At 42.2% G+C, this 21,689-nt stretch overlaps 1 protein-coding gene across 1 annotated transcript in view; it reads left to right on the forward strand.

The window, feature by feature from the left end:
* The window catches only part of LOC126982826 (inversin-like), a 54,830-nt gene that overhangs the window by 30,158 nt on the left and 2,983 nt on the right, over positions 1-21,689 (forward strand). The window contains exons 6-12 of the mRNA XM_050835099.1: positions 13,432-13,641; positions 13,892-14,232; positions 14,348-14,471; positions 14,600-15,008; positions 15,519-15,646; positions 15,854-15,960; positions 19,871-20,057. Coding sequence (XP_050691056.1) covers positions 13,432-13,641; positions 13,892-14,232; positions 14,348-14,471; positions 14,600-15,008; positions 15,519-15,646; positions 15,854-15,960; positions 19,871-20,057 — 1,506 coding nt within the window. The remainder of the gene's footprint in view (positions 1-13,431; positions 13,642-13,891; positions 14,233-14,347; positions 14,472-14,599; positions 15,009-15,518; positions 15,647-15,853; positions 15,961-19,870; positions 20,058-21,689) is intronic.

A 21,689-nucleotide genomic window follows, 5' to 3' on the forward strand; every position in this document is an offset into this window, starting at 1 on the left:
CTCAAAAGTGCTGCTGTTACAGCTGCTGGACGTCCATCTTCAAAATTCATTAAGTTTTTGAAATATTCTCTCCATCTCTCTTTCACAGCTTCCCCGTCTTTCAACATCTTTCCATTCTCATCCATAACTTCATTCATTTTACATGAGGAGATATTTTCTGCATTTCTTTCGTTTTTTACTTCTTTCCAATATGATTTCCTGTTCCCTTTATATTTTTCACTTAGTCTTTTTCCAAAGTCTTCATCAACTCTTCTTACTTTCTTTTATTGCTTGTTTTAATTTCATTTTGCATTCTCTATACACTACACTCTCGAGTTTCGCGCTATCTGAGTTTCACAATCCATGAGTTTCGTGGTTAGTCCTAAATTCTTACCATCTCGAATTTCATGCAGTATCAGGGGCAGATACAGGGGGGGGCCCAGGAGGCCCAGGCCCCCCCCAAAATCTCCGCCCTCCCCAGAAAATCTCGAGTGTATGCAGATAGTGGGTACAGAACTGACTCGCTTATAATGTGCTGCAACTATAAGATGGAATGTGTCGTCGGCTGTAGGCATGTGCAGGCGCAGATACGGGGATGGGGAGCCAGATGGCCCGGGCCCCCCCAAAAAAATATTAGGATAACTAAAATATTTGAAATATCCATGAATTGAGAAAACATAAAATATATTTAAGATACCCCTAAAGAGCTAGAGGGCTGGGGAGCGAAGCCGGCCGCCGCTAGATAGCTCTGGACACTGTCCTCCAAACTTTAAAAAAACATCCTCCTCTATTGGTTCCTTGGGCTCTACTATGCGGAGGTGGACGGGATGCTCAGGCAATTTTTTTTTTTAATTTTTTTTTTTATTTATTTATTTTTTTTTTTTTCGGTGTCTGATGTAATTTTTTACTCCTGCAGGGCCAGGGCACAACGGGCACGTGCCCAGGGCCCCGCGCTCGTATGGGCCCCGCACTCATCTAACAATCTATATACTTGTACAGGGCCATAGTATGCCGTACCCAGGGGGGGGAGGGGCCGGGGGTGTCAGACAACCCCCCCCTCCTCCTCTCCCCCATCTGCTTAAATGTCCACTTCCAGAGAGTTGAAACTAAAACTGGTACCTTTCTGTTGCATTTCTGGAGAACTCAGGATTTTCTTTATTTATTTTCAGTATTTAAGTTACGAAATCGTATACAGAATATTATAGAGCAAGATTTAAAGGCCTAGGAAAAAAATCATTGTGACCTCATTTCTCACATGCAAGCAGAAAGTGAATTTTAGTGCAGGCCACTATCATCATTCGGCACTTCGAAGAGGAAATAAGGGAAGACTTCCTTGCCTTTGTGCACACCCAAGACCTCACTGGTAAAGGTTTAGCCTGGCTCCTTTTACACACTGTTGAAGACCTCGGATTGGACATGGCCAAGTGCAGGGAATTTGGTTTCAATTGAGCAAGTGCCATGATGGGAAAATTCAAAGGGTGTGCTGCAGTACTCATGAAGAGTACACCCTGGCCAAACCAATCCACTGCTTTAACCACCAGCAGAATCTAATATTGACGAAGGCATGTGACGTCAAGGAAGTGAAGATCGCTCTTCAAACACGGATCGAGGTGTACAACTTCGTTCATTCTTCGAATATGCGCTCTCTCTCCTTCACAGAGGTTGTCAAGCTTACCTCGGCCAAGCGTGAAAAGAATGTTCCCCTGTGCCCCACCAGGTGGATTGAGAGGCATGATGCAGTGCTGGTTTTCGTTGAATTTCTGCCTGTCATCGCTGGTTTTCTCGAGGAAGAACTTGACGCCACCTCTGGGCTCCTTCTCATCGCCATACATGTTCCCCGCTTTCTCGTTGTACTGGTTGTAGTGGAGTGTATATTGGTGCATACTCTCGAGCCGAGCCGAACTCTTCAGAGAAAAGATGGCGACCTACTGTCAGCTTATGCCACGATTCGTGGCATCGAGACCATTTTTGCCAAGTTCAGAGTAGATGCGGAGAATCATTTCCACGATGTGTTCATGAAAGCGGAAGAGCTTTTGGTCGAGGTGGGGTCATCGCATGACACCATCCCTGTGCCACGACTCTTTGGACGACAGACCCAGCGATCATTTGTTCCGTGCGAGAATGCTGAGGAGTACTACTGCCGGGCGGTGTACATTCCGTTCGTGGACCACGTCTTGGCTGTGTTGAAGAGTCGGTTCGGCGACGACACAGTGCCTGTTGCACTTCAGCTCAAGCATTCCTCAAAGGCCCCAAAACGAATGTTGCGGCTGTGTTTCAAGCGGCGAAGCTCTACAAGCTCGACATCGAATCCCTGACACTCGTGAAGGCGGAAGCGGAGCGCTGGGCATTATCTGTTCCGGTCTTCCAAACTATCAAAGAAGCCCAGGCACACGCCAGCACCAGCATGTTCCCCAATCTCGCCATTCTCTTGAAAACCGCCATCACTATCCATTGGTCTTCACTGTTTTGAGGCTGTCGCTAACTTATGAAATTTTACCATCGGGCCCCCCCAAATTGATTTTCTGGATCTGCCCCTGCGCATTATCACCCCGAGTTTCGCGCTGCTTTGACACCTACGGGTCATGTCTACTTACCATCGGCGTCACGCATGCTACCTTTAAAGATAGTATCACACTGAACGTTTTCCTCCAAACAATGTGGCTATGGCAAAAGAGAGAGAGAGAGAGAGAGAGAGAACGGGTCGTTTTGAGGCCGCAGTTGAAGGCAGCTGCCTTACGATTGGCTGACAGTTCTGAAAACACGCTTGTGATTCGCTGGGAGTCTGATGACATCATCGCCGACGCCCACCCTATCAGCGGCTTCACTGCCGCGCGTGATGTCACAATGGCCGTTTTCGTCCAACCGTTGGGGCTACGGGCAATGCCCACATGCCCAACCAGTAGCGAGTTCATGGTTATCCGTAAGCTGGTGTCACACAGGGCTTTTTTCTTCCCACCGAGTTGGCGCCAGCTAGGGCAACTGGCAACTCCGACTTTTCCGGGTGTGCGTCACACACGGCCAAGGTCGGTTGCCCGTATCCACATCCACAACGTAAACAAAGCACTTTCCCTGTATCAACATAGCGTCGTCTGCTAAAGTAAGGGCTGTCGCGGCTTGAGCTACTATTACCCAAGTTGTGGACTTGTTGCTGAAGTTAAATGGAAGTAAGAAACAGTTGTGGGTGTGGCATGACTGTGGTTCCTCCATGCCAGTTTTCATTGTCACCACTGTGCATGCGCGGCCAACCCATCCATGCTGACTCAACCACGCAAACACATGGATCGAATAACAACAAACACACACACACACACTAGCTGCCGGCCCGCGTGGACACGGTGCACGGAGCTCCGGGAGATTTTAACTTTTTAGCTTTTAGCTTTTTAGTTTTCTTTTAACTTTTAGACTTTTAATGTTTTTATCTATTTTACCCTGCTGGCACTGGGAGGACACAGGAGGACGGAGCCCCGAAGGATTATTTTAATTATTTTAACTTTTTGACTTCTTGACTTTTAACGTTTTAACTTTTAATTGTTTGCCTATTTTACCTTTAACCTGTGACATACGGGGGAGGGCATTACTGGCGCTGTCCCCGGAAAGAGGTTGGGAGGAGGAGAAAGTGATATAATAGTGGATACAGGATTATAAACATTGAGAACTGTACCGAGCCCGAGATGGATTTGTTTACGCCGCCATCACTTAAACAACAACTGGCGGCTGATTTCTCCGGATTCAAGGAAAACAGTGAGTTGCAAAATAGACTATTGCATAGAAGGGTGAAAGGGTTGGAGAGTGATTTTGAAGTGGTGATGAAGATGGTGAGTGAGTTGAGAAGGGAGAGAGAGGACGACAAGAGAAGGATAAGTGATTTAGAAGCAGAAGTGAAGGAACTCAACATTCAGCTGATAAAATGCTCCGAGGGGATAAAGGAAAACGTGGATTCGGTGGAAAAGATGAATAAGGAGCGGAATAAGTGGGAGGAGAAGCGAAAGGGATGAAGAAGTGGAAGTGAAGCAAAGAGTTAAGAATTTGGAACAGAAAGTTGATAATGGTGGAGAGATGGTGCGGAGTGGGAATGTACAGAGCTTTAAGGAGATTGTGGAGGAGCAGTTGGAGGAGAGGATGGCTGAGAAGGTGGTGAAAGTTATCAAAGAAAACGAGGCACTGGTAAGAGGCACGGTGGAGAAAAAGAAGAGCGTCATTGTGTTCGGGGTCAAGGAGGAGAAGACCCCAAACAAATCTGTGAGGGAAAACAACTTGAAAGATATAGCGAGGAAGATCGTACAGAGGGTACAAGAAGAGGGAAGAGATCTGGTGAAAGAAATAGATGACTGTCATAGGATTGGGAAATACAATGGAGAAAAAGATTCACCAATTAGGACTCGATTCAAGGCACAGAGCGAAGCAGAAGAGGCCCTGGCAGGAGCTTGGAAGCTAGCGGGAGAAGAAGACACCAAAATGATGTGGCTGAGGAAAGATCTGAATGAACAAGAGAGAGACAAGTTGAATGAACTTAGAGGTGAGGTTCGTGATTTAAATGAGAAGAGATCGGAAGAAGAGGATTTTTTTTGGAGAGTAATGGATATGAAAGTGAGGAAGTGGTTCGTGGTGACGAGAGAAAGGAGATAAAAAATCTAATAGGAAAGGAGGAAGGATGTAAAGTGTCATATACGAATATCAATGGAATAGTGAATAGTGTTAAACGACTATTTGAGAGACAAAGAACCTGATATTGTGGGGCTGACGGAAACCAAGTTGTGTGACCCAATTGAGGTGGTGGGGATTGGAGAAGGTGCTTGCAATATATGGAGGAGAGACAGAAAGAGAAAACAGGGAGGATGTGTGATATTGATGGTATGGAAAGGTATTAAGGTGGAGAAGGTGATTGAGGGTGAAGGCTTGGCAGAGGTACTGAAAGTGGAAACTGTGGGTGATGAAGGAAGAAGGTGGCAGTATGTAGTAGGGTATGTGCCACCAAGAACCAATGCATGGAAGGCCCGAGAATATAAAGTAATGATACAAGACACAGTGAGTTGCTTGGATAGAATGTTAAGAGAGAGTGAGAGAATAATTTTGATGGGTGATTTTAATTGCAAAGAGGTAGAATGGGAGGATTGGCAAACGCAGGGAACAGAAGAGTCGTGGAGAGGAAGACTCCTGCAACTGGCAATGGAACATGTGCTGACGCAATGGATTAAGGAACATACTAGATTCGGGAAAGAAGGAGAGGCATCAAGATTAGACCTGGTTTTTACCAAGGAACCGGAAGTAATAGAAAATATTAAAATAGACTGCCCAATAGCTAAGAGTGACCATGCGATTGTGGAATCTGAAGTAAAAGAAAAGAGAAGGATTGACCGAAAAGAGGATCATAAAATGGGGAGAAGAAACTGCTCTAAGGCAGACTTTGTTAATATGAGAACTTTTTTTGAGAATGCAAATTGGAGTGGGCTGTACAAAGCCAGGAGTACACAAGACAAGTGGGAGGAGTTTTTACAGCTGTACAAAGAAGCCAAGAATAGATATGTCCCAAAGGTAACCAAAAAGGATGTTGGTAAAAAGGAGTGGTTTAACAAAAGATGCGAGGCGGCTAGAAAAAGAAAGGAGGAAGCCTGGAAGGGATGGAGGAGACGAGGAAGAATCAACGCGTGGAACAATTTCAAACAAGCAAGTAATGAAAATACAAAGATTAGAAGAGAAGAAAAACGGAAATATGAAAAAGATATAATTGACAAATGCAAAGACCAACCTAAATTATTTTATAGACATGTGAACGGCAAATTAAAGAATAGAGAAACAATCGATAAACTGAAAATAGATGGAACTACATATGAAGACCCAGCAGAGATGGCAGAAGTGATGAACAACAGCTTTCAAAAAGTTTTCACAAAGGAAGACGAATTTGTACAACCACCGGGCCAGGAAAGAGGAAGGGTTATGCAGGAGATACAGTTAACGGTGCAGGAGGTCAAGGAAAGCTTGAACAAGCTGGATGTAAGAAAGGCGACAGGGCCGGATGAAGTATCAGGGTGGATCCTGAAAGAATGGAGTGATCAACTTGCAGAGAAACTGCACTCCATAATGAGTGCCTCCCTGAGTGAAGGAAGGGTACCACAAGATTGGAAGAGAGCAAACATAGTACCAATACATAAAGGAGGAAAGAGAGAGGACCCATTAAATTACAGACCGGTATCACTCACTAGTGTGGTTGCGAAGATATGTGAGAGGCTAGTTAAAAACAGGTGGTCGGATTTTTTAGAAAGGGAGAGAATTATCTCGGATTGCCAGTTTGGATTCAGGAGAGGGAGATAGTGTGTCACCAACTTGTGATGTTATTACTCAAGGGTGACATATTTAATACAAAAGAGAGAAGGCTGGGGGGATGGAGTGTACCTAGATTTGAAAAAGGCATTTGACAAAGTACTGCACAGAAGACTAATTTGGAAAATTAAAAATAGGGGTGGAGTGGGTGATGGACTTATTAAGTGGCTGGAGGACTTCCTAACTAACAGGGAAATGAGGACAATAATCAAGGACAAAGTTTCCAACTGGTGCCCAGTGATGAGTGGGGTCCCACAAGGTTCAGTGCTGGCACCAATAGTGTTTGCTGTTTATATAAATGATATGGTGGACGGAGTGAGCTATGTGAGTTTGTTTGTAGATGATGCAAAGCTATTGAGACGAGTCAATGATGTGAAAGACTGTGAGGCATTGCAGAGGGACCTGGACAAAATATGGGAGTGGAGTGGTACATGGCAGATGGAGTTCAACCTTGGGAAATGTAAAAAAATAGAGTTTGGTAGGAGTGGTAGAAGATGTGAATATGATTATAAGATGAGAAGTGAGATAATATGCAGAGGAGTGGAAGAAAAAGATTTGGGAGTGACTGTCTCGGAGAACATGTCACCGGACAAACACATCAACTGGATAACGGGACAAACTATGAATTTGCTGAGGAACATAAGGACGGCATTTGTGTATTTGGACAAAGAGATGATGAAGAAAATAATAGTCACAATGATAAGGCCAAGGTTGGAGTATGCAACAGTGGTCTGGTCTCCTCACGAAAAGAAGACCATAAAAAAGCTGGAAAGAGTACAGAGAATGGCAACTAAGATGGTACCGGAACTTAGGGATCGGACTTACGAGGGGAGACTCAATAGCATGGGGCTCACAACCCTGGAGAGAAGAGAAAGAGACCAGATAGTGGTGTACAGGGTGGCGAGCAGGATGGAGAATCTGGGCAGAGAGGACCTGTGTATGGAGCGAGAGAGAAACGAGAGGACATGGAAAGAAGTTGAGGGCGACCACGTGTAGGCGAGATGTGAAAAAGTTTAGCTTACCAAACAGAAGCATTGAGCTATGGAATGGACTGGAGGAGGAGGTGGTTTGTGCAAGAAACATTCATGATTTTAAGGAAAAGTTGGATAAGAGAGGATATGGAGACAGGACAGTGCAAGCGTAGCTTTTTTCCCGTATGTCACAACTAGGTAAATACACACACACACACACACACACCAGACTCTTTAGGAACCATTGCAGATGTTTCTGACAAGCAGAAACGACTTCACCATTTCTTGAGTGTGTTAGAATGTATTTGGTGAGTGGCTCACATGAACCAAACCTAGCTCTTGGCAAGAAGAGAGCAGTCGTCTTTAACACTGCTCTCTTCTTGCCATTGGGTATGTTTGGTTTGTATAAACCACTCAAAAAATAAGTTCTAACACACTCTAGAAAATGGCGAAGCCATTTTTGTTTGTGAGAAACATCTGCCATGGTGCATGATGAGTCTGGTGTGTGTGTGTGTGTGTGTGTGTGTGTGTATTGTTATTCGATCCACGTGTTTATGTGGTCGGAGTCTAGATGGGTGGGTTGGCCACACACACGCAGTGGTGACAATGAGTACTGGCATGGAGGAACCTCAGACACGCCGCAGCCACAACTGTTTCTTCCTTCCATTTAACTGCAGTAACAAGTCCATAACTTGGGTAATGGCAGCACAAGCCGCGAGGGCCCTTACTTTAGCAGACGATGCCATGTTGATACAGGGCAAGTGCTTTGTTTACGTTGTGGATGTGGATACGGGCAACTGACCTTGGCCATGTGTGACCCACACCAGGAAAAGTTGGATTTTCCGGTTGCTGAAGCTGCCACCAACGCGGTGGGAAGAAAAGGGCTCAGTGTGACACCAGCTTACGGACAACCAACAACTCGCTCCCGGATGGGCGCACGGGCGTTGCCAGTAGCCACAACGGATAGAAGAAATCGGCCAGTGTGATACTGCCTTAAGGCAGCGAGGCCCCTGACCGGGTGAGCGCTGGCGATGACATCATCGGACTCCCAGCGAATCACAAGCGTGTTTTCAGAGCTCAGCCATTCGTAAGGTTTCATCTGTGGCTTTAAAACGACCCGTTCTGTCTTCCTGTTTTCTTCCTTTTTACAAGGTACATTTTTTAGATGACAAAGGAGTATAGGAGGAAAAAAATTGAGCTCCGGGGCGGGCAGCATGAGCCAATTACAATGGCGCCACTATAAAAAGTTGCCTGCGCCATGACAGGCTCGAGGCCAACCATCAGGCACAGATGGATAGTCTACCAACGCATGTAAAAACACATGTTAAAAAAAAAAAAAAAACACTCCACGGGTCAGAACAGATAAGCGCTTTTTCAGTGTTTTCAATACCTCGAGTTTCGCAATCCTCGAGCTTAGCGCTATACCTTCGGAACAAAGCGAGCGCGAAACTCGAGAGGGTACTGTATTTCTTTTTCCTTTCCCTTTTTACTTGCTCAGCCACATTTCTTTCTTGAGTTTTCTTAACAAGTTCCCTTTTCTCTTTTACTATCCACCTTATCTCTTCTGTCCACCATGAATTTCTTTTTCTTTTTCCATTTCTCACCACTTTGATCTCTAACACTTTTTTTGTTGTACTTACCATTATTTCTTTAAATGTTCCCAAAACTTTTTCAATATTTGTATTATCTTTTACACTTTCCCATTTTTCACTTAAGGCCTCTGCCATTTCACAGTTATATTCATCTTTTATTTATTTTTCCTGTAACTTTTCTATCTCCAGTATTTCCTTTTTCACTTTACCTTTCTTTTCAAACACCCACTTCTCTTTCAGCTTTAACTTTGCCAGCACTGCAAGATGGTCAGATCCATCGAACATTCCTCTTACTACCTTCGCGTCACAAATTTCTTTTCTAAGCCTCTCATCTACTGCCATATAATCAGTCAATCCTTTTTGCTCATTATCTTTAGTAGTAACTCCTCGTTATCTACTTCTTCCATTTTGCTCAGTAATTTATGGATTTGTATTAGGTTTCCCCTTTCTCTTCTTTGTTCTAGTGTTAGTAAGTCCATTTCCTTTAGTCTTTCCTCATATGTCAATCCCTCCAGCTCTGGAACCATTTTTGTTGCCATCCTTTGTATTCTTTCTAGTTTCTTTATGTGTTTCTTCTTATGGGGAGACCACACTGCCTCCGCATATTCCAACTTTGGTCTGATCATAGTGGTAATTAATTTTTCCATCATATCCTTATCCATGTAGTGGAATGCTATTCCTATATTTCTCACCATGTTATACGTATCACCGAATATCCGAGACAAGCTGGTGCGGTAAATATGGGTAATAAAACATTTTTTCTGACCCAATTTATCTATGTACATATATGATAGTATACCATTAAAAAGGCCGTGCTTTCTATATTCCTACGGAATTTTTTGCAGAAAACAATTTTTTTGAGGTAAACCCTTGAAACAGACACCTTAACAGTCCTCCTCCACCACTCCTCATATTCCCTCTGCGTCATCAGCAAACAGACTGTAGTCCCAGCGCCCACGTCTGAGGTGTACGTTATCATGCTCTGGCAACCAGCTATCACACTGTATGTTCGATTTCTTGACCCATAGGATTAGTTTTCATTATCAATAATATGTAGGCAGGAATGACGAATGTGTCAATTATAGTGGATTTTTAGTTTCAAATTATTAATATATAATGTCACACTGTTGTTTTGCTATACTTTTCTCTGCAGAGGGCAGCACCATGACTTTAATTAATAATTATAATAAGCCAACTTTATAAATTAGTAAAACAGCTGTCTGTGACATTATTAACAATTCAGAACTCAAAACCAACTATAGGTTGAGAATCCTTTATCCGAAATCTCTGGGACTGAACGTGTTGCAGATTTCGGATTTTTTCAGATTTCGGAATATGCAGGCCTTTTTGACATTTTCAACAATATCTTTACACCACAGAGCACACAACACTGGGTAATCACAATGAGTAACAAGCAAAGGTATCACTGTGATGAATGCTGACAACAAACTAACGCATAGCAGCACCAGAGTTGCCAGGTAGTGGATTGTGTTCCCGCCCAATCCCATCCCAAAAGCACCTAAAACCTGCAGTGGTGGCGGGCGGATGTTTTTACACCCAAGGGTAAACCGCAGACCTGGCAACCCTGAGCATCACACAACAACTTTACATGGTGTAACCTTCCCATCACTTTGTGGAATTAATCCATTTGCTCTTTAAAACACATACAAAAAACACAGCTCAATAGCTACAACCATCTACTGCTAATCTAAGAAACAAAAACAGTAAGCAAAGCCTGCCACAGTTGATTGGCACCAGCAAATATAATGAAATTCTTTTGCTACAGTTTCTTCATATCAATTATATCATTGCAATTGTAGGATATAAAAAAGAAAACATGAGGGTGTGACCTTGAATAAACTTCCCAGGCCTTTTAACCCTCTCGCGCACGATGACGCGTTTTGCATCATCAAGGGTAAAAGGTCCTGGCGCACGATGACGCGAAACGTTTCATAAAAGTTTTAAAAATTGATTAAAAATAAGTTTTCGGTGAAAGTGCGTCAAGTTTGGGAGCATCATTTGTTGGAATAAGTTTTTTAATGGTAACATATGGCAACCTTTCTAAGGAGTGTAGATAAAGAGCTTTGAGCGATTTTTATTTGTTAGCCTACTCTGGCGGGAGAGGAAAAAAATAGTTTTCTCGGTGTAACTCGGGAACTAATTGGCGTATGAGGATTTTGAGGCTACCATAAGAATCCTCACTAAATTCCGCTTCGAAACATATATTCGGCTAAAAAAGTTGGCCCACAAAATTTTGAGCTAGCGAGTGGGGAAGAGTTGGTACTTAGGATTTATTGTCTACAATACTCTATACGGAGACTTGAAACAAGTTTATATATATATATATATATATATATATATATATATATATATATATATATATATATATATATATATATATATATATATATATATATATATATATATATATATATATATATATATATATATATATATATATATATATATATATATATATATATATATATATATATATATATATTTTTCTTCTAGTTTTATTTTCGCATGTTCTAGTACAAATCTTCATAAAGCCATTGATACCAAATTTATTGGGGTACGATATATCTGTGAGAGTAAAATATGTCCGGGAATGTAGAGTATTGCTGCGGCAAAAAAAGGCCGGTCGGGCCTGAGAAATGTATGACGAGTAGAACAGAAACTTATTGGAAACTTACGGTGTGTGAGAGGGTTAACTTAGCATTTAACTGAGTTTCCAGGTCCATATTATCGAAAACACATGAAGATATAGTTCCAGTGTTATTTTTTTTACATAATGATTGTCATATTGTATAAATAGGATAGATTTTTACTTTCTTCAGTGAGCAATTTTTTTTACAAAAATAGTACAGGTAACTCATTTTACGCGAGTATTGTGTCCTTGAAGAGGTCGTGTAAATCAAAAACAATGTAAATCAAACAAGAGGTAGGTTTGTGCCTTTATTGCCTACTGTATCACTCTGACTCCTCTCCCTCTCGTGGTTCCTCCTCTGGCTGCCCTTCCCCTCGTTGTAGCACAGTAGCGAGGGTGTTGTTGTTGTTGAGGAGCGTGGCAGCGTGGGTACTGTATTGTTGTTCAAGTGGCGCGTGGGAAGAACTGAGCTCAACTGTGTGAGTCCAGTTGTGTGAGACATCTGGTGGCCACTCCACAGCAGCGAGGGTGTTGTTGTTGAGTAGCGTGGCAGCGTGGGTACTGTATTGTTGTTCAAGTGGCGCGTGGGAAGAACTGAGCTCAGCTGTGTGGCTGCGGCGCCGTGTGAGTCCAGTTGCTCTTGCATCTGGTGGCCACTACATAAAATATTGCGTATAAGTTTAAAAAACTTGTAAATTAAACATTTATTTGGATTTTGGACCCCATGTTATTTCAAAAACGCATAAACCAAACTCACATAAATTGAGTTACCTGTGCCTACATTAAGGTAATAAAAAAGTTTTTACAGTAGAACCTAATTTATCTGACATTCAAAACAACAGCACCCTTAACCCTTTCACGCACCATGACATGATTCTCATCAAAACAGAATCGTCTACATCTGAGCTTTTGACTCAAATCGCGTCAAAAACTTTTAAAAATTCACCAAAAATAAAATCTCAAAATCACGTAAAATTTTTTTTGCGTCAAAGATCCAAGCTAGACCTATAATATGAACTAATTGTCAACTCTCTCGTGCCGTTGGATTTGAAGTGATAATTGCCCGTGGTTTAGTTGCCTCTCAGTAGGCAGCCTGTGAGAGCGACTCGTCCCTTTAAATTGTTTTTTTCAGAGTCAGTAAACTTCGCTATTTATTTGCATTTCTTGATAATTTTTCTTTCATAAGGCAGAATAATCTCTTCCAAAACCAACAATATATAATAATGCCAGGAAAAAGAATACTCGTGGGTGAAATTGATAACATGATAAAAAAGAATTGCCACATGGGCCCCCTAGGGAGCCCCAGACTGATGTCACGGTGGAAAGAGAAACTTATTAAACTTTTGGTGCGTGAAAGGGTTAATACAACGGCATTGAGCTGATCTTGTCTTGAACTTGATCTTGATGTCACGGGTGGCTTGAGATTTCTCTCAAGACAGGGCTTTGTATCGGCAGCTCCTGTGAAAAGAAAACAAAATGTACAGAAAGATGGTGTTCTACTGGGGCAAGATATCATTGCCTACATCTTGCACGCCTCATACTCCCCAAGAACTCTTTCAATAGAAAGGGGGTTTGCCCCCATTAGGGGGGTCAAGGGGGGCAAAGCCTCCCTGTTTAGGGGGTTGAGTGCTTCATTTAGAATGGGACATAAAGTTGTGCATCAATTCTCCTGATCATAGGTAGTCATGCATTCTCTTCACAGTTAACAAAACAATTTCAGCTGTTCTGTGAGTGTGAACATTTTTAATGGCATAATGCTTAACTTGAGTCACTTTTCCTCCATGATAGATAAATATCATATTTGTGGGCAGCACCAGTGTCAGTTTCATTTCTTTACAGAGCAAGAGTGTATGACACTAAATTTCCAGATAATTGAAGTTGCAAGTTTAATATTTCAGAGTTAATGTAATTTATTTTCCAGGGTCACTTGTTTTGCATCAAAGCCATTCTTCATGCAATAGAGAGCAAGAACACTTCACACACTGAGCATTGCAATGGCATGTGGCTGGCTCAGGATGTGCGAGGCGTGACACCGCTACACCACGCAGCCGTCCATAGCAACCATAAATGCCTCCAGGCTCTCCTCAAATATGCAGTTCCAGGAACACTGGATACAGAAGACCACAAAAAGGTGGTTAGAAGGATGTAGACTGGTGTTTGCTGTGGATTTATTAACCATTATTCAATGTATGAGATGTCCAGTAGTACTCTTAAGAGTTTAATGCCAGCATAGTGGGTAGTATTTCACTGTAAGCACATGTTTGAATAAGATGAAATCTTTGGTATTTTGCTTTGTTGGTCCATTGTCAGTATATTTTCTCATTCTGTCTACTTATGGTGTGATTGTGTGCCATTCCCTCAGTGATGAGTTTTCTTCACAGAGGACTCCCCTTCACTGGGCTGCAGCATATGGATCCCAGGAGAATGTACGACTCCTCATAAAGTATGGGGCCAACAACCTTATGCCTGACCAGGAAGGCAAAACCCCTCTACACTGGGCAGCCATGAGCGAAGTGGAGGGAGCAAAGGATTGTGTGCGTACATTGATAGGTGCGGCACCTTCCAGTGTCAATTGGCAGGACTATGATGGCATAACAGCCCTACACTTAGCTGTGGCAGAAGCAAGGAAAGACACAGTGGATGTGATACTGTCAGTCCCAAACTGCAATGTTGCTTTAACAGATAACCAGTTCAGAACTGCTTTGCATTGGGCCTGTAGCAGGTGAGACGTACAGTAATAATTGAATAAAAAAATGCTGTTCCTACCATATGTGTTGTAATTGAAGTAATTTTTACTGAAAGTCTAGTAAATATAAAAATCTTGTTCTTTCTTTCAGGGGGCTGAGTGCCATTGCTGCTCTCTTGATGAAGCGCATTTCCCAAGTGGATGCTGTTGACATTTATGGGGCCACACCACTCCACTATGCAGCCCAGCACAACCATGCAGAGTGTGTGGAACTGGTGAGTGGCTGAAGAAGTACAGCAGTCAGATTTATTCTTTTGTTGACTTATTCCATTTGTCAGAATACCAATGAATCCTAGAGTTACAAAATATCTTGCCTTTTAACTAATATTTTTGTGCATTTTAGCTGATGAGACGTCAGCGAGCGAGGGACATTTCCTCTTCAGATGGTCATACATCTCTCATGTGGGCTGCTGCACAAGGAGCTGACTCAGCCCTCACAGCAATGGTGCGCCAAGGGGCCTCTCTAACCCAGGCTGACCCCAGGGGCTGCACTGCATTGCATATTGCTGCAGGTACAGGACACAGCTCTACTGTCAGGCTTCTGTTATGCCTTCAAGCACCCCCAGATGTGTGTGCTAATGATGGAAGAACACCTGTGCACTTTGCTGCCCGAGCAGGACACACACAGATAGTGAAAGAGCTGGCTAAGGCTGGAGCATCATTGCAGCGAAGAGATGAAGAGGGACAGTGTGCCCTCCACCATGCAGTGCTTGGTGGTCACCTCTTCTTGGCTCAGATCCTCATAAGGGCTGGTGAGTCATGATGCCGATCATAAATATCTTATTTAGCTTGGGGTGGAAATTCACCTCCATAATCTTAAACATCCACCGTGTTAAGTTTGTTGAATTTATTTTATTAATAGTCGAGTAACTTTTAATTGAACTACTACAAAAAATTTTTATACTCATGAGTTCTTAGGAACCCATCCCATTTGAAAATTATTGCCTTTGCTGTCATAAAAAGTGATTTGATGGAAGCAGTCCCTCCCATCCAAAACTGTCCTGGGTTTGACATCATCATGATGTCTTGCACCATCAGTCTCTTGACCCACATATCTTATAATTAGAAAACCTGCATACCTCCAATTGGTATTTGTAAACATTCAGGGGATGTCTTAACTCATTAATAAATTCTAGAAGGATTTGAGTGACTGAATGTATATCCATAGAGATTGTGTATTGACAGAAGGAAGATCATCTTTAATGGAGTTCTTAAAAGGAATCTGAACACTTTAGGGGAATCAATATATATTCTATACTCAGGTACATCTGTCAGTGTGCAAGACTACTATGGCCGCACCCCACTCCATATGGCAGCATACAGAGGCCTTAGTGACATCATGTTCCTCTTGCTGGAGAACCGTGGTGATGTTAATGCCCGAGACTTTGAGGTATGTACCTACAAACAACTTGTTACTTAAATCTTTCAATATATTAGTTTTAATAAGCCAATTAAAGAGACAACCCTGCTATCTGCTGTATGTAATGCAGTCAATCTTGGCTCTTGTGACACCAGAGCCTCAGCAGGACCTTGACATAGTTTAAGAAATATCATACAGGCTTAATACTGACACAGTAAATGTTTCTTGGACTTGAAGGGACTGAGTGCACTCCACTGGGCTGCTGAGCAAGGTCATTTGGGTGCTGTCAACACACTGCTGGACTTCCATGCTTACCCTAACTATACTCAGTCAACTCCCAACAGGTAGTGACACCTGGCCTTAGAGACCTTCTGTGTTGTATTTGTTAAAAAGAATAATTGGTGCTTGCATGACTGTATGATGTCTAGATTACTTTGTAGGCTGTTTGTCATGTATTGTGTAGAGGATCTGTTCTTCCTTACATGACAATGGTTTTTCAACTTAAAGGAATTCAAAGCATGATTTTTTTTTTTTTTTTTTTTTTTTTTTTTGCTATAAAGCAACATATGTATAGTAATTTCTAACCCTGGCAACTGGCCTAGATCTACCACCTGGATCACCTCCTGCACAGATCATATCACCCAAATAGAAAATTCTCCATACTCAAGATTCCCCATCAAGGTCACCGCCCTTACATCTTACCGTTATATCTCTACAGTTTGCATATTTAAATCTTGCAGCATTCTGGAGACTACTTCTACTACCACCATACCTCTTATGTACCCATATGTCACAACTACTGCACATTGAGTTATTTATTACACCATTTCTGCAAACTGCTCATGGCCACACACTTTCAGTTAACATGGTTCCACTTTCTGGCCACAAAGTCATCACTTTTGTCTTATTTGCATTCAACCTCAAATCCTAGAATTTCATTCCTTCTTTCCTTCTCTTGTGCATTTCTCTGTTTCTTTCTCACTTTCTACAACTAACACTAAATCATCTGCATACATAACCTCTCTTGGGGATCCTGCCCTAAAGTCACGAGAGAGTCTAAAGAATCACAGCAAACAGAAGAAGTCTCAAGACAGATCCTTGATGCACACCCACATTTACAGAACACTTTTCGCTTAAATTACCATTCACCCTCACCTGAATGGAAGCACCCTCATACTCTGCCATAACTAATCATTCTTTGGCTTCTCCTGATTGCCAATTTGATTATAATCTCTGGGCATCTCATCAGATGCCTTCTCTAGATCTAGGTAAATAAAGTTTGATATTTTCTAGCTATATATTTCTCCAGAAACTATCTAATAATGAATATAGCATCATTGGTGCTTTGCCTGGCCTAAAGCCACATGCCATGTCATGTATGCACACTCTATCCCTAATGAAGCTGGATATTCTTTCCATTACCGTCATGACTTAAGAGCTTTATACTCCTTAAGTTTCCTTTTTCCAAAGTATCTCCTTTACAACTTGTGTAATTGGCAGAGGCCACGTGGGTGGCAGAAGCAATGTAGGTGGCAAAAGCTACGTGGGTAGCAGACAACACCATGTCGTCATGGTGTGCTGCTGGGTAGCAGAAACAGTGGTCGTTGCAGACTTGCAGAGATTGTTCACAATATGTGGCAGTATGACAAGGTCAGCTACACAACCATACCCAAAAGCTGTCATCTTAGGGCTCATGGGGTCTGACCCCTCCTGCAACCACACACACTTGCCACTCATATCTCTCACAAAGAAGGTATTTTGCTTCCACTTCTCAATATTACACTCTTTATATATTTTAGCAAGTTATCCTTTTCTTATGTTGAGCATCTGTTACTAAAGGCTTTCTCCTCGGGCACACCTTCTGAAAACCGAGGTCCTTGCTCAAACGTTTCTGTGCAGTGTGAACACTGGTCTCTCCTAACAGCACGTGATTTAGTTCCTTAAATCTCCTTGCTGTTAGGCTGTGGCCACACTGGGAGCGAGAAAGAGAACGAGAGCAAGGAACTTTGATCCATTATAAGCAATGGAGGTGGTCGCACTGGCCGCGAGCAGATAATGGCGAGACAGCGATTTGGCAGGCAAGAAAGTGAGGAGAGTTGACGGCCAACTTTTCTCGCATTAGATCACTTGGTCAGAAGGAGTGACATCACAGACATGCTTCTATATTATTTGGCATAACTCACCTCATACACTAGATAGGGCATTTTGGTTAACATCGTTAGATGCAGCAGTGATTAAAAAACTCAAATAAGTTTGTGAAAACTCAGTAAAACAAAAACTAAATAAATGGTGACAAGTTGAAGTTAAGGCGTCACTCCATAATGTTTATAACACATTTTACAGCGCCTATGAAATGATTTACCTCAATGTTACCAAAAAAATCTATAAATGACCCTCGGCTGAAAATTCCAATCCATCGGGATTTCCAAACTATTGGGCGCTGGATTACTGAATTTTTACTGTGATTTCTTTAGAACTTTTTTCCAGGAAAAATCAACAAATGCGTAAATTATTTACAATAAAAGCAAAGCTACTAACGTTAATAGGAGCCCTTTTTTTTATTTATTTATTTTTTTTTTTTTTTACAGTACAGTAAAGCAGGGAGCTCAAAGGCAAAAACAAAAAACAACAATAAAAAATGCCAAGCACTGCTCCTATAAAAGAGAACAGAATGAGTGGCTGGAAAAGAGGGTTAGTTTTGAATGAACAGGTGTCTTGATACTCTGGCCTGAAAGTCATAGGCAGGAGGAAATATAGACAGAGGAAGTTTGTCCCAGAGTTTATCAGTGAAAGTGATGAAAGGATGAAAATGCTGGTTAATTCTTGCATAAGGGATTTGGATAGAATAGGGATAAGCAAGACTAGAAAGTCATGTGCAGTGAGGTTGCAGAAGGGATGGAGGCATTCAGTTAGCAAGTTCAGAAGAGGAGTCAGCATAAAAATATCAATAGAAGATAGAAGGAGAAGCAACACTGGCAGAATTTAATAGGTAAAAGACTGTCAGTAGAGGAGGATGGTTGATGAGATGAAGAGCCTTTGACTCCACTCTGTCCAAAGGGCTGTGTGTGTAGAGCCCCACCATGCATGAGATGCATGCTCCATATGGATAGCATCTGGGAGGGGAGAAAAATCAGTGGAGACAATACAGAATGCCTAACCTTGAAGAAGCTGATTTGGCAAGAGATGAGATGTGAAGCTTCCAGTTCAGATTTTGAGTTCAGGATAGGGGATAGGAATTTGGAAGATTGTGTTGGGTTGACAGGTAGAGAAATTTAATTTTTGAGGCATTGAAAGACATTAAGTTCCTTCTACCCATTTAGAAATTATAGCAATGTAAAGGCGGCTTTACACGTGGCAATTCCTGACCGGCAATACAGCTGCGACGATCTAGTGGTTAGACCGGCTGGGTGCTCTCGGGAGCAAGTACGTTCACACGTGGAGGGAGCCACTGGGAGCATCAAGACGTAAACTGCTCGTAAATGCAAGGGCACATATTCATCCCAGACACCCCAAAAGGCTACTACCATATCTTAAAACCACAATGAGTTTGGTCCATTAGCCTAATATTGTAGAAATACTTTAAGTAAATGAGTTTTATCATAAGTAGTATTGATTGATTGATTGATTGATTGTTTATTGTTGCATTTAACAACAAAGGAGAAGGGAGGAACATGCCATCCCAACCCTCAGGCGTTACATAGTGTGATTATATAATACACGAAAATAATCATTCCTTACCTCCTTCGATAAAGAGATAAACATTTCCCGCAATGTTGCTGCCACTCTCTCAAAAGTAGTTTTGCACAGACTCTGCCTCTTGTAGAGCTTATCTTGTTGGTCCCACAAGTGTCGATGCTGCCTCACTTCCTCTAGCAATGCCACCTCGGCCTCCCGGCTCCAAATCTTGTTATCTGCCACTGTCATTTCTTGTTTTATTGGCGCCGACATGTGGTTACCCAGTCGCCAGTCGGCAATACAAGACGGACACGCTCAGCTGCAGAGAACTTGCCACAAGAAGAGCTCCCAGACCCAGACCAAAAATGCTTCTGCGCTTGTATTGCCAGCCGCAAATTGCCAGGTGTAAAGCCGCCTTAAGAATTAATTGTTGCTGCTTCATCCTTGCATATGTCTTCAAGAATTTTACTATAAATTTTCTCTACATTCTGTGGTAGAATCATACATAAAAAGTGAAAAATTGTTTAAATAGGAGTGGTATTGCATCACCTCAATTATTTTCAGGACTGTAAATTTCAGATATACTCCATATGACTGTGCATGTGTGGCTGAACACCTGGAAGTGGCACAGGTTGTGGCAGAAGCAGGAGGAATCTCAGTAACTGAAATAATGGAAGTTGCTGCAACCAGAATTCAAGCTGCTGTGCGAGGCCATTTAGCACGCAGCAAGTTGAAAATGCAGCAGGGACTTCAAGGGAATCTAGAGGTAAGAAAATAACTTTAGAGAAACCACTAAATAGCCATGATGTGAGCTGGTTGTTGGTGAAATCACTACTGTTTATTTCTCTACATCTCTGCCACCCTGTTCTTTGATGGGGAAAACATCAAGGGGTTATCTACATTAGAAGGATTTCCACCTCCTGTTCTAGTGCTCCCCTTTTGGCACATTCAATCCCTTGTCTACCAACTCTCCAATATGTGTCCACTCTTTTGATCCATTTAACTGCTGGTCTCCTTTTAATACTGTCTCCCTTAATCTTGCCCTCATACACTCTCTTCACATAGTCATTTTAATTCATTCTTATCACATGTCCAAATCATCTCAGAGTACCACATTTCATCTATTCAACCACTCCACAATTTACTTCCTTTGTTGTTACATCTTTCTCTACCCTTATACACACCCTGTCAAATTTTTTATTAATTCTTTCATTTTCTGCCAACAACATTGTAGCATCATCTGAAAACAGTCCTGCCACTATGGACTGTTCCATGCCTCTCACATTTCCATTTCTCTCATACAGCCATCCATGTAAATACTAAACAGCCATGGTGGCGTCCCTCTCTTGATGAGATTAGAGAGGCTATGGCAAGACTGAGAGGTGAAAAGGCAGCTGGAATTTGTAACATCAGTGCAGAGCTGCTCAAAGCTGGAGGTGAGACAGTGATCTGTGGGTTGCATGCGGTCTTGACTACTATATGACAATCTGGTACTATTCCTCCTCACAGGAAGAGGGGGCTGGTTATCTCTATCTGGAATGGGGAAGAGGACCATCAGGACTGCAACAACTACCATGGTATTACACTACTCAAGTGTGCCCTTCCTTGCACTTTTCCCGGCGCACTAAGTTAGCTAATTTCCCTACGGCTTTTACCATCATCTCTGTTGCCTTTTCCTTTGTAAAGCAGCATATTTGACACCTCGTCTGGCTTCCATGCTAGATTATGTTTTCTCAGCATCCACTCCATAATAGCATTACCTCCATATTTCAGCTGTTATGCCATCAATGCAAGGAGCTTCTCCTACTTTTGATTTCCTTATTGCCTCCTCTATTTTATTCCTTTCCTCCTCCTTGTGTAGATATGGCTGCCCTGCATTAATTTTTACTACCATACTGGTCACTTCTCTTACCCACTTTGAAACCTGCTCTTCAGAACACACACAAAGGTGACAGCCTTGGCAGAGGAGAACCCTTGCTCTTATTCACACACCCTGCCCCTGCATATTTCACTTCTTTCATTTAAAGAACCAAGGGTCAAACACAAATGGAAAAAAAATCATTCATTACCATTATGTAGACTTCATTTTATTCTGCAACAAGGGTTTGGACATGGACCCCTAGTGCCTCACCATGAAAGTAATAACCAATGAGATAAAAAGGTTAATAATCCAGTCCCTAATCAGTCAACCAAACAAAATCCAATACTTTTCCATGATGCAGTAAGTTCCTTTATATTCGTGGTTTAGGGTTTCCACTATCTTTCATAAAAACCATAAAAATATGTGGGGCCTCAACCTCACTGCTTAATCTCAACCATGACCTCAGTCTAGGCCTCCAGACTAGCAGAAAATTATTCTGTGGCCTTAAGACATTTATTAAACCAGATCAGGGCATGA

Source organism: Eriocheir sinensis, chromosome 52, assembly GCF_024679095.1.
Source record: "Eriocheir sinensis breed Jianghai 21 chromosome 52, ASM2467909v1, whole genome shotgun sequence".
NCBI classification, from domain to species: domain Eukaryota; kingdom Metazoa; phylum Arthropoda; class Malacostraca; order Decapoda; family Varunidae; genus Eriocheir; species Eriocheir sinensis.